Source organism: Schistocerca serialis, chromosome 5 (genome assembly GCF_023864345.2).
Source record: "Schistocerca serialis cubense isolate TAMUIC-IGC-003099 chromosome 5, iqSchSeri2.2, whole genome shotgun sequence".
NCBI classification, from domain to species: domain Eukaryota; kingdom Metazoa; phylum Arthropoda; class Insecta; order Orthoptera; family Acrididae; genus Schistocerca; species Schistocerca serialis.
This window is the reverse complement of record NC_064642.1, coordinates 510,195,530-510,210,034: the sequence shown is the minus strand read 5'-3', so window position 1 is coordinate 510,210,034 and position 14,505 is coordinate 510,195,530. Positions and strand designations below refer to the sequence as shown.

Here is a 14,505-nt window from a genome sequence, read left to right as displayed (position 1 = left end):
ACATTCAGTGATGTTTAAAGTAAAAGTGACTGAAGCAGTATAATGTTCTTACTGCATGTGTCTGTAGAATGAATATTTTCTGACATTACCTGCAGTACCCCAAAGATTATACCACAGGACAGTACTGAGTGATAGTAAGCTAGCATTTTAATATACTAATCCCCACTCTAAATTTAGTTCCATTCCTGTAGTATCATTTGTTTATGTGACCCTCTGTTTTCTGTTGTTGATACATCACTCTATCCATGCCTTTAAAACCATAATTTTCAAATTTGTCTGGTAGAATTTCATGATATAAAATCAAAGGGCTTGCCAATGTCACGTCATGGTTTCCTTGTCTTTGTTTAGTGCTATCTTATAAAATATCTCCCACTTTATAAAATTATGCAATAAAAAGAGTGACACTCCTTCCATAATTTGTCAGAATATCTGGGCTCTGAGATGTAAATTCTGGTCAAGCTGACCACAGCTGTTGTAAGTGGTCCTTGACAACCTGGATACTGGCATTGGTGCAGAGTTGATGTCCAAGCTGGCACCATACATGTTCCATCATGGACATATTTGAAGATCTTCTTGACCACAGAAGTGTCAGACATCCGTGACATACCTGTGACACACCATTGTGCCATCAAAGTTTCCTCAATCACTGTCAGCTGTGTCTTGAAATCAAACCCAATGACTCCCCAGAGCAGACAAAAGGAGCAGCCCCGCTGTGCATCTCCTCTCTCCAGGTGTGACATCTTCATTCCATTCACAGTGATGTCTACATGTGGCACTGTTCACGCCCCTTATGCACTGAGGTGATAAAAGCCATGGGATAGCAATATGCACGTAAATAGATGGCAGTAGTATAGCGCACACATCTAGAAAAGGGCAGTGCACTGGCAGAGCTGTCATTTGCAATCAGGTCATTCATGTTAAAAGTTTTCCATTGTGGTTATGGCTGCGTGATGGGAACTAGTAGCTAAATGGTAGTTAGAGCTAGATGCATGGGACATTCCATTTTGGAAATCATTAGAGAATTCAATGTTTCAAGATCCACAGTGTCAAGAGTGTGCCAAGAATACAAAATTTCATGCATAACATCTCACCACACACAACACAATGGCTGACAACCTTTACTTAACAATGAAGGCAGCAGCATTTGCACAGAATTGTCAGTGCTAACAGACAAGCAACAACGTGTGAAACAACCACAGATATCAATGTGGAACATACAACAAATGAATCTATGTGGTGAAATTTAATATTAATAGGCTATGGCAGCAGACAATCAATGTGAGTGCCTTTGCTAACAGCACGACATCATCTGCAGCACCTCTCCTGGGCCTGTGACCATATTGGTTGGACTCTAGATGACTGGAAAACCATGACTTGACCAGATGAGCCCTGATTTCAATTGGTAAGAGCTGGTGGTAGGGTTTGAGTGTGGTGCACACAACACAAAGCCAAGGACCCAAGTTGTCAACAAGGCATTGTGCAAGCTGGTGGTGGCTCCATTACAGCGTGTGCTGTGTTCACTTGGAATGGAGTGTTTCCTCCGGTCTGTTCGGCCTCTTGTAGACCATTTGCAGTCCTTCAAAGCCTTCATGTTTCCAGACAACAATGGAACTTTTATGGATGAAATACATCATGTTACCATGCCACAACTGCTCACGATTAGTCTGAAGAACATTCTAGACAACGCGAGCAAATGATCTGTCCATCCAGATTTCCCAACATGAATCATGTGAAACATTTATGGAATGTAATCAGAGATCAGTTCATGCACGAAATCCTGCTTGGCAACACTTTCATAATTATGGACAGCTATAGAGGCAGCATGGATCAGTAATTCTGCAAAGGACTTCCAACGACTTATTGAGTCCATACCATGTTGACTTGTTACACTGTGATGGGCAAAAGGAGGTCCAAAGCTACATTAGCAGGTATCCCATGACTTTTGGCACCTCAGTGTTTATCATACCCAGCAAATGAACAACGCTAATACATTCTGGTGGCCATTCTAGCTGCAGAGAGGATTGTAATTCTGATTATTTTCACACACGCCAATGGTTTGTACATCTACAAAGTTACACTGACATCAGGAAATGTCTTCTTGGTGCTTCATTTTTCTTGTCAGGCAGTATACAAATATATGGAAACATCTTTTTATCTGATGTAAACGAAAAAAATAAAAAGATGTTTTGATACACATACAAATGAAACTGCTACGTGGATATATATATATATATATATATATATATATATATATATATATATATATATATATATATATATATATATAAAAAACAATGATGATGTGACTTACCAAACGAAAGCGCTGGCACGTCGATAGACACACAACCAAACACACAAAATTCAAGCTTTCGCAACAAACTGTTGCCTCATCAGGAAAGAGGGAAGGAATGAACCACTTTTTTAAAACTGAAATGGCTTGCATAAGGATGAAATTTTAATCAACATATTTCACAGGCATGAAAATACTGGAGTATCAGTTTGGTAGCATCCAGCTAAGTTGCATATGATTAACACTTTTCATTTCTGTCAGTGTAGTTTGTGTAATAATAGCTCAAAATCTTTCTGCAGCTGCTTTCGGCATTCATTCATTCATTGTGTTCTATAGATAACAGTTTCTTTCACAGGGTGAGGTATGTCATTTACTTTTACTTTCTTTATCAATAAATTTCCCTATATATATATATATATTAATAAAGGGTAACATTCCACGTGGGAAAAATATATCTAAAAACAAAGATGATGTGACTTACCAAACAAAAGCGCTGGCACGTCGATAGACACACAAACACACACACAAAATTCAAGCTTTCGCAACAAACTGTTGCCTCATCAGGAAAGAGGGAGGGAGAGGGAAAGACGAAAGGATGTGGGTTTTAAGGGAGAGGGTAAGGAGTCATTCCAATCCCGGGAGCGGAAAGACTTACCTTAGGGGGAAAAAAGGACGGGTATACACTCGCACACACACACATATCCATCCACACATATACAGACACAAGCAGACATATTTAAAGACAAAGAGTTTGGGCAGAGATGTCAGTCGAGGCAGAAGTGCAGAGGCAAAGATGCTGTTGAATGACAGGTGAGGTATGAGTGGGGGCAACTTGAAATTAGCGGAGATTGAGGCCTGGTGGATAACGGGAAGAGAGGATATATTGAAGAGCAAGTTCCCATCTCCGGAGTTCGGATAGGTTGGTGTTAGTGGGAAGTATCCAGATAACCCGGACGATATAACACTGTGCCAAGATGTGCTGGCCGTGCACCAAGACATGTTTAGCCACAGGGTGATCCTCATTACCAACAAACACTGTCTGCCTGTGTCCATTCATGCAAATGGACAGATTGTTGCTGGTCATTCCCTCATAGAATGCATCACAGTGTAGGCAGGTCAGTAGGTAAATCACGTGGGTGCTTTCACACGTGGCTCTGCCTTTGATCGTGTACACCTTCCGGGTTACAGGACTGGAGTAGGTGGTGGTGGGAGGGTGCATGGGACAGGTTTTACACCGGGGGCAGTTACAAGGGTAGGAGACAGAGGGTAGGGAAGGTGGTTTGGGGATTTCATAGGGATGAACTAAGAGGTTACGAAGGTTAGGTGGACGGCGGAAAGACACTCTTGGTGGAGTGGGGAGGATTTCATGAAGGATGGATCTCATTTTAGGGCAGGATTTGAGGAAGTCGTATCCCTGCTGGAGAGCCACATTCAGAATCTGATCCAGTCCCGGTAAGTATCCTGTTACAAGTGGGGCACTCCTGGGGTTCTTCTGTGGGAGGTTCTAGGTTTGAGGGGATGAGGAAGTGGCTCTGGTTATTTGCTTCTGTACCAGGTCGGGAGGGTAGTTGCGGGATGCGAAAGCTTTTTTCAGGTTGTTGGTGTAATGGTTCAAGGCTTCCGGACTGGAGCAGATTCGTTTGCCACGAAGACCTAGGCTGTAGGGAAGGGACCGTTTGATGTGGAAAGGGTGGCAGCTGTCATAATGGAGGTACTGTTGTTTGTTGGTGGGTTTGATGTGGACAGACGTGTGAAGCTGGCCATTGGACAAGTGGAGGTCAACGTCAAGGAAAGTGGCATGTGATTTGGAGTAGGACCAGGTGAATCTGATGGAACCAAAGGAGTTGAGGTTGGAGAGGAAATACTGGAGTTCTTCTTCACTGTGGGTCCAGATCATGAAGATGTCATCAATAAATCTGTACGAAACTTTGGGTTGGCGGGCTTGGGTAACCAAGAAGGCTTCCTCTAAGCGACCCATAAATAGGTTGGCATACGAGGGGCCATACTGGTACCCATGGCTGTTCCCTTTAGTTGTTGGTATGTCTGGCCTTCGAAAGTGAAGAAGTTGTGGGTCAGGATGAAGCTGGCTGAGGTAATGAGGAAAGAGGTTTTAGGTAGGGTGGCAGGTGATCGGCGTGAAAAGAAGTGCTCCAGCGAAGCGAGGTCCTGGACGTGCGGAATACTTGTGTATAGGGAAGTGGCATCAATGGTTACAAGGATGGTTTCTAGGGGTAACAGGTTGGGTAAGGATTCCAGGCGTTCGAGAAAGTGGTTGGTGTCTTTGATGAAGGATGGGAGACTGCATGTAATGGGTTGAAGGTGTTGATCTACGTAGGCCCAAAATATATTATTATAGAGATCAATTTTACAAAAATAAAAGTGTTGCAATGATACATATGACTTATTCCATGTGAAACACGATCAAACGCAGAGCCACGTGTAAAAGCGCCCACGTGATTTACCTACTGACCTGCCTACACTGTGAAGCTTTCTATGTGGGAATGACCAGCAACAAACTGTCCATTCGCATGAATGGACACAGGCAGACAGTGTTTGTTGGTAAAGAGGATCACCCTGTGGCTAAACATGCCTTGGTGCACGGGCAGCACATCTTGGCACAGTGTTACACCGTCCGGGTTATCTGAATACTCCCAGCTAACACCAACCTGTCAGAACTCCGGAGATGGGAACTTGCCCTTCAGTATATCCTCTCTTCTCGTTACCCGCCAGGCCTCAACCTCCGCTAATTTCAAGTTACCGCCGCTCATACCTCACCTGTCATTCAACATCTTTGCCTATGTACTTCCGCCTCGACTGACATCTCTGCCCAAACTCTTTGCCTTTACAAATGTCTGCTTGTGTCTGTGTATGTGCGGATGGATATGTGTGTGTATGCGAGTGTATACCTGTCCTTTTTTCCCCCTAAGGTAAGTCTTTCCACTCCCGGGATTGGAATGACTCCTTACCCTCTCCCTTAAAACCCACATCCTTTCGTCTTTCCCTCTCCTTCCCTCTTTCCTGATGAAGCAACTGTTGGTTGCGAAAGCTGGAATTTTGTGTGTATGTTTGTGCCTATCGACCTGCCAGTGCTTTCGTTTGGTAAGTCATCTTCTTTGTTTTTAGATATATTTTTCCCACGTGGAATGTTTCCATCTATTATATTCATATCATTAATTTGAACCCAACAATTACGTTTGTTATTGTCAGTGTTGCATTTCGAAATCTTTCCTATCATCTTATTTTCTCTTTCTGTGTTTGCAAGCAGTATCAATTTGTATTCACCTTCTCCTTTTTACCGTAATCTACCATACAATTTTATCCCGCCTATATATACTCAATAATACATAACCCACTTCCAAACTATAACCAAAAAAAATTTTTTTTTCCGCTTTCAATACTACCGCTGCTATAAAATCCACCGTTTCCAGTTCACAAACAGTTCCTTTCACCTATTAAACAACCATTTCGGCTAGTTCTAATAACTTTCGCTTTATGTCCATTTCCATTTTTCCCACATCACTGATCATTTTTAGCGGCGTCCCACAGGTTTTAACGTCATTATTTCTTCGTCAGACAATTGTTAGCGTCATTTTCATAATCTCCCACCAGAAAACAATTCCCTTTTATACATTTGCAAGCAGTTTTTTCGAAATTTTCCCAAATTTCTCCACCCTTTAACGTGTTTTGGAGGCAACACAACCGCCAAACCTTTGTGCACATCGTTGTTTACCAACCCAAGTCCACCACACGATCAACATAGCTCTGCTTTTACCAACACTTTTTCGCCTTTTTTCACACCAGATCTCCAGGTGCTTTCCAGTTCACCTTTATCTCTCCCCATATATTTTTATTTTCATTTTCATTTCAGCCTTCTAATACCATGTCACCATCACAACATCCCCACAACGACCCCATTAAGTTTTATTTACATTCCATCCGCAAACATGCCTTCGCCTTAGCCAGATTACGCTCCCATATTTTATTTTCCCAGGCCTGTCTGACATTTGGCATTACCCCCAAAGGCCTCACACTTAAAAGTTCCCATCTCTGGCTGTAACCCTTCTTTCCATCAGTCCCTATACCAGTTCCAAACTGAACAATCCATTGCCCTCACCCACCTAATCCTTCACCTACACATCAACTCAGCCAATGAACACACCCGTCAACTCCTATCCTTAATAAAAGTCCTCAATCTTTCCTCTCCTACATCCACACCGGCTGTTCAGAGCATCCTCCTACAGGCCAACCGCAAATTAGAACAGCATGCCACCCTCCACCTCAAAAAACTATCCAATCTCCTGGTTTCCCACCTCCGGAAAGGCAACTCACTCACCCTTCACAACCTTTCCAGCAAACCTCAACCTCCTCTCATTGCACACAGACCCAGTCTCTCCCATCTACTCAATCTCCCACTTCCTGCTCCACTCCCCCCAAAACCTCAAAATTCGACTCAACACAATCTGTAACCACGACACCCTAATTCAGTAGTTAACCTTTCCTCCAAACCTCTCTTCCAATCCGAAACCTCTGTCCTATCCAAAGGCCTCACCTTCAGCCCCACTCCCAGATTCAACCAAACTGCCCTCGTCAAAGATTTACTGTCCTATACTCGTACTATCTGCTGGAAATATCACTTTGCCACGAAGAAAAATGATACTAATCCTACTCCTAATGATCGAACTCCCCAAAACACTATCTAAATTGAACCCTGCCTGGAACAGTTCTGGCCTCCATCACAGCAGGACCCACCTCCTCTTCCTCAAAATCACCCTCTCCAAACCTTCCAGGAATTTCTGACTTCCAGCCTTACCCTCAATCCTTCTTAAAAAAAACCTTAATTCTATTCCCAACATCACCACTGCTGAAGCCCAGGCTATCCGAGATCTGAAGGCTGACCGACCCATTGTCATTCTTCCAGCGGACAAGGGTTCCACGACCGTGGTACTTGATCGTCGGAGTATGTGGCTGAGGGACTGCGTCAGCTTTCAGACAACACTACTTACAAAGTTTGCCAAGGTAATCCCATTCCTGACGTCCAGGTGCAGCTTCAAGGAATCCTCAGAACCTTAGGCCCCCTGCAAAATCTTTCACCTGACTCCATCAACCTCCTGACCCCACTGACACCCCGCACCCCTACCTTCTACCTAAAATTCAAAAAACCAATCATCCGGGCCGCCCCATTGTAGCTGGTTACCAAGCCCCCACAGAACGTATCTCTGTCTACGTAGATCAACACCTTCAACCCATTACATGCAGTCTCCCATCCTTTCATCAAAGACACCAACCACTTTCTCGAACGCCTGGAATCCTTACCTAATCTGTTACCCCCAGAAACCATCCTTATAACCATTGATGCCACTTCCCTATACACAAATATTCTGCATGTCCAGGGCCTCGCTGCGATGGAGCACTTCCTTTCATGCCGATCACCTGCCACCCTACCTAAAACCTCTTTCCTCATTACCTTAGCCAGCTTCATCCTGACCCACAACTTCTTCACCTTCGAAGGCCAGACATACCAACAACTAAAAGGAACAGCCATGGGTACCAGGATGGCCCCCTCATACGCCAACCTATTTATGGATTGCTTAGAGGAAGCCTTCTTGGTTACCCAAGCCCGCCAACCCAAAGTTTGGTACAGATTTATTGATGACATCTTCATGATCTGGACCCACAGTGAAGAAGAACTCCAGAATTTCCTCTCCGACCACAACTCCTTTGGTTCCATCAGATTCACCTGGTCCTACTCCAAATCCCATGCCACTTTCCTTGACGTTGACCTCCACTTGTCCAATGGCCAGCTTCACACGTCTGTCCACATCAAACCCACCAACAAACAACAGTACCTCCATTATGACAGCTGCCACCCTTTCCACATCAAACGGTCCCTTCCCTACAGCCTAGGTCTTCGTGGCAAACGAATCTGCTCCAGTCCGGAAGCCCTGAACCATTACACCAACAACCTGAAAACAGCTTTCGCATCCCACAACTACCTTCCCGACCTGGTACAGAAGCAAATAACCAGAGCCACTTCCTCATCCCCTCAAACCCAGAACCTCCCACAGAAGAACCCCAAGAGTGCCCCACTTGTGACAGGATACTTTCCGGGACTGGATCAGATTCTGAATGTGGTTCTCCAGCAGGGATACGACTTCCTCAAATGCTGCCCTGAAATGAGATCCATCCTTCATGAAATCCTCCCCACTCCACCAAGAGTGTCTTTCCGCCGTCCACCTAACCTTCGTAACCTCTTAGTTCATCCCTATGAAATCCCCAAACCACCTTCCCTACCCTCTGTCTCCTACCCTTGTAACCGCCCCCGGTGTAAAACCTGTCCCATGCACCCTCCCACCACCATCTACTCCAGTCCTGTAACCCGGAAAGTGTACACGATCAAAGGCAGAGCCACGTGTGAAAGCACCCACGTGATTTACCTACTGACCTGCCTACACTGTGAAGCTTTCTATGTGGGAATGACCAGCAACAAACTGTCCATTCACATGAATGGACACAGGCAGACAGTGTTTGTTGGTAAAGAGGATCACCCTGTGGCTAAACACGCCTTGGTGCACGGCCAGCACATCTTGGCACAGTGTTACACCGTCCGAGTTATCTGGATACTTCCCACTAACACCAACCTGTCAGAACTCCGGAGATGGGAACTTGCCCTTCAGTACATCCTCTCTTCTCGTTATCCGCCAGGCCTCAACCTCCGCTAATCTCCAGTTGCCGCCGCTCATACCTCACCTGTCATTCAACAACATTTTTGCCTATGTACTTCCGCCTCGACTGACATCTCTGCACAAACTCTTTGCCTTTACAAATGTCTGCTTGTGTCTGTGTATTTGCGGATGGATATGTGTGTGTATGCAAGTGTATACCAGTCCTTTTTTCCCCCTAAGGCAAGTCTTTCCGCTCCCGGGATTGGAATGACTCCTTACCCTCTCCCTTAAAACCCACATCCTTTCGTCTTTCCCTCTCCTTCCCTCTTTCCTGATGAAGCAACTGGTGGTTGCGAAAGCTGGAATTTTGTGTGTATGTTTGTGTGTCTATCGACCTGCCAGTGCTTTCGTTTGGTAAGTCACATCTTCTTTGTTTTTAGATATATTTTTCCCACGTGGAATGTTTCCCTCTATTATATTCATATATATATATGTTCCCAAGATACTACAAGAACATTGGAAGTGGTAAATCGGCAAATGTGTATTTTACTTAGCATTTTCAACAATACCTCTGTATGAAAGAGTCCTTGCAAATTTGCAAATTTAAGTTATCACATATCATCTGAATTACTGAAATTGTTCAGGAGGATTTTTCTATTTTAGACAGCTAAAACTTCTCATCTGTTTTCTGTATCTGAAGTTAATGTGGATACTTGGTAAAGATTATCACTCCTTACGTATGTGCACTGCATACTAACATCAATATAAGTTGGCTTATGCTAATATCTGGCCTTGTATGAACAGTTATATGTTGCTTTAAATGAAGACATTAGGTTAAACAAGATAAATAACTATGAAACATGAATTACATTTATATAAGAGCACAAGTGTGTGCACCAAGGAAGTACTCACCTTAAACCATTTTATAACTGGTGGATCTGAACCCTGTGCCTTGCAATAAACGCGAGACTCAGAACCTAATTCAAGTTTCTTATTGACTGGCCGTGGATTAAATTTCAACTTTTCTGTAGAGAAACAATAGGAATATATGAATACAATCAAAGTTCTAAGCTAATTTTCTTTGAAGACTGTGTAAAAAAAAGTAATATTCCAAATTAATAAAATAACAAGAAATATTCAAGAAATACTTTAAATTTGATGTTCAATTTTTTAATCTGTTCAACACATATACATAAATTTAAGTCTCATTTTATTTCATACATGACATAATCAAAATATTTCTTTGAATGACATAATTTAGACATGACTATAATTCAGTGAAGATTATATATATTCCTAGTCAGCACATCTAAGACACATGCCACTAAAATCTCTACAAATACTTTCTACTTTTTCAAATTTTTATAAAGCTATGTATTGTTCATGCAATGAATGTGCAACTAGCCAAATTATTCAAAGAGTGTAAGTGTAAGGAGATGATACACATTATCAGGAACACTGCAACAATATTTAACATTCACAATAAATAAACAGAGAAAATACACTCCTGGAAATTGAAATAAGAACACTGTGAATTCATTGTCCCAGGAAGGGGAAACTTTATTGACACATTCCTGGGGTCAGATACATCACATGATCACACTGACAGAACCACAGGCACATAGACACAGGCAACAGAGCATGCACAATGTCGGCACTAGTACAGTGTATATCCACCTTTCGCAGCAATGCAGGCTGCTATTCTCCCATGGAGATGATCGTAGAGATGCTGGATGTAGTCCTGTGGATCGGCTTGCCATGCCATTTCCACCTGGCGCCTCAGTTGGACCAGCGTTCGTGCTGGACGTGCAGACCGCGTGAGACGACGCTTCATCCAGTCCCAAACATGCTCAATGGGGGACAGATCCGGAGATCTTGCTGGCCAGGGTAGTTGACTTACACCTTCTAGAGCACGTTGGGTGGCACGGGATACATGCGGACGTGCATTGTCCTGTTGGAACAGCAAGTTCCCTTGCCGGTCTAGGAATGGTAGAACGATGGGTTCGATGACGGTTTGGATGTACCGTGCACTATTCAGTGTCCCCTCGACGATCACCAGTGGTGTACGGCCAGTGTAGGAGATCGCTCCCCACACCATGATGCCAGGTGTTGGCCCTGTGTGCCTCGGTCGTATGCAGTCCTGATTGTGGCGCTCACCTGCACGGCGCCAAACACGCATACGACCATCATTGGCACCAAGGGAGAAGCGACTCTCATCGCTGAAGACGACACGTCTCCATTCGTCCCTCCATTCACGCCTGTCGCGACACAACTGGAGGCGGGCTGCACGATGTTGGGGCGTGAGCGGAAGACGGCCTAACGGTGTGCGGGACCGTAGCCCAGCTTCATGGAGACGGTTGCGAATGGTCCTCGCCGATACCCCAGGAGCAACAGTGTCCCTAATTTTCTGGGAAGTGGCGGTGCGGTCCCCTACGGCACTGCGTAGGATCCTACGGTCTTGGCGTGCATCCGTGCGTCGCTGCGGTCCGGTCCGAGGTCGACGGGCACGTGCACCTTCCGCCGACCACTGGCGACAACATCGATGTACTGTGGAGACCTCACGCCCCACGTGTTGAGCAATTCGGCGGTACGTCCACCCGGCCTCCCGCATGCCCACTATACGCCCTCGCTCAAAGTCCGTCAACTGCACATACGGTTCACGTCCACGCTGTCGCGGCATGCTACCAGTGTTAAAGACTGCGATGGAGCTCCGTATGCCACGGCAAACTGGCTGACACTGACGGCGGCGGTGCACAAATGCTGCGCAGCTAGCGCCATTCGAAGGCCAACACCGCGGTTCCTGGTGTGTCCGCTGTGCCGTGCGTGTGATCATTGCTTGTACAGCCCTCTCGCAGTGTCCGGAGCAAGTATGGTGGGTCTGACACACCGGTGTCAATGTGTTCTTTTTTCCACTTCCAGGAGTGTATATGGAACTATTCCCAAAATAGTCCTTTGTCATTGCTATAAATTATTTAACAATATTTCAGACAAATTGTCTATAACTGTGTTGGGCTTTAAACATGGAAGAAAAGCAAACAATTTGGGAAGTCAATGCAGTATAGGGGACTGTCTGCCAATTCCCACTTTAACTAAGATCTATAAACTTACAAAAACCTTATCACTAACCCAAAAAAATAAATCCAGTGTTAATAGAGAAACAAGGGCTCAAATATAACTTACAAATAAAATTGTACTAATCAACAACTCAAGGAGTATGTATTAAGAGAGAATATATTAAGGAGTGACAAAGCAGTTTGACAAAAAAAAAAATCAATGAACTGAGATGAAGTAGAAATAAACATTAGTGGAAATGTCATCAGTTTGTAGATGATATTATTTTGTTTGCTTTGGGTGCAAGAGAAATTCAACAAATAATTGAAAAACTCAACAGAGCGAGTGTGAGAGTAAGGCTAAAAACTAACTGTGGTAAAAACAAAATTATCAAAACCAGTATGCTGGAATGGTGTTGATGCTGGTCATGGATTGAAGACAAATGAATGAGTAAGAGAAAAAGAAGTTCACATTTTCATGTGAATGTTACTAAAGTGGGCATACAGAAAGATATACTAGTGGAATATGGAAAGAACAATGCACTACTGTTTGCGTGAATAACCATCATCAAAACAGGATGGCAAACTTCAACATGTAAAGTTGAACACCAAAGTCATTAGCCACTGTAAATCAAAAGCAGCTAATGCTGAAGATGGTGGTTGGTATTTATCATTGTATGATAAACTTCATGCAACTGTAACTACACATTATTGGTGAAATGTATTTTATTATGTTTTCAGCTGATGTTTACCACTTGGAGTAATAAATTATAATAATAATTTCATGTGGCATAATGGCCTGGGGCGAGTTCTTTCAACTGGACACAGTTTCAGCATCTGCTATATTCCTGACCTAGTACAGGTATCCAGTCTGAGAAAGGAGACCTACAGTTTAATATGGGATGCAGACAATATGTCATTTCTGGTGATTTCTCATATCACTGAAAGGTGAAGGCTACGTTAAAGGCTAGGTTACAAAACGAACTGAAAAATCTGTGGCCCAACAAGGACTCAATGCCATGACCTCTCAATTTCTAACCACGTGCTTTACCAACCACCAGGCCTGATGGAGCAATGAACTAGTTCTAGGGTAACAGGTTAGTGCTTTGCATTAACTTTCTTAATTATTTTTTGTTTCATTTTGTAACATGTAAACAGAACATACTTGCCTGCATGCTTGCAAAAAGCTTATAAAGATGAATTAAAGGAACATACAAAATGAACTTTGTACTTTCATCTGTAACTCTGTGGCCTTATAAGTAGAATTAAGTATTCTTTCAGAGAGAGGAAAAAATGGACACATGTTGGTGACATTTATCACAAAATAAAATTCCTTTTTCACGTGCTTCATCTGGTTTGAATCTATTGCTTATTTTGCTTCGATCTGATAAGTGCCGTTTTCTTTGTTATAGGTGTTTACGTCACTCTAAGCTGAAAATGCATTACTGTACTGTGTCATGCATTGTTTGTCGCATTCTGATAGTGTGTATTTATGGACTGTCGCCGCTCGGTCATGGCTTGCTTTTGTGCGCGCTACTGCCGCTAACAATAAAAAAAAAGAGAGAGGAATCGTCTCATTAGTGAAACAATGGCAAGAGACTGCTATTTGTTGTTACTTACACTGCTGCTTTCTTTGATAATGATCAACAAGAACCAAATAATAGACTGCGTATGATGGAACATGTTCTGAACGAGAGTTAGGCGAAAATTTTTCTCCGTTTGAAAATCTTTGCGGTCACTTCTTTAGTACATCAAATTCTGCACAGAAATTAGAATTAGATTTGAAAATCAAGTCAGTTGCCGTGCTTCGTTTCTGACTGTATCACTTAATACGAATATAAACATGACACGATACATATATTCTTCCGCGTTTGCTGTTGTCTCACTCTAGTTTCGTAGTTTATTAGGCAGGCAGGATTTAAATGAGATAGCAGCAAACACGAAAGAAAACATGGCAAAATGTTTATATTTGTATTATTCTTATGGTGAAGAGAATACTGCATGTGATTCACAATTCATAAAAGTTCCTATTAGCAACCATCTCTTGTCACAGGTAGGAAAAGTTTCAGAATGTAGAGTTGGCCATATTGACAAACATCCCAAACAGTCTTGCCAGTCAGATTTTCTTAGTACACTGAAATTCTGCTACATTCAAAGATGAACAATACGGAGTTTGTATTTACTTCGGTGGATAATGTATGAAAATGCAGTGGTCGAAACTCGGGGCGGTTTTTTTTTTTACGCAGAGGTTTTGGCGCCAGTATTTATCTTTGTGCCTACAAACCATGCCTGTGTAGCGCTACATATATTCGACGGCAGAAGTTCGTTGTGGCACCTACCAACATTTTTCAGAATTCCTGCATGCTTTGCACTCGATTCTAAGCCGCAAGCGGTTTTTTGGATTACAAAAACTGGAAAAAAAGTGCGGCTTGGATTCGAGTAAATACGGTATATGGAGTGTTCATCTGTTAATGAGAATTTAAAAAGCAGAGATTTTCAATAA

The 14,505-nt window shown here is 43.2% G+C and overlaps 1 protein-coding gene across 1 annotated transcript in view; it reads right to left on the bottom strand.

Moving 5' to 3' along the window:
• LOC126482034 (inactive tyrosine-protein kinase 7-like) overlaps positions 1-14,505 on the bottom strand; it is a 98,892-nt gene that overhangs the window by 26,225 nt on the left and 58,162 nt on the right. The window contains exon 8 of the mRNA XM_050106006.1: positions 9,865-9,977. Coding sequence (XP_049961963.1) covers positions 9,865-9,977 — 113 coding nt within the window. The remainder of the gene's footprint in view (positions 1-9,864; positions 9,978-14,505) is intronic.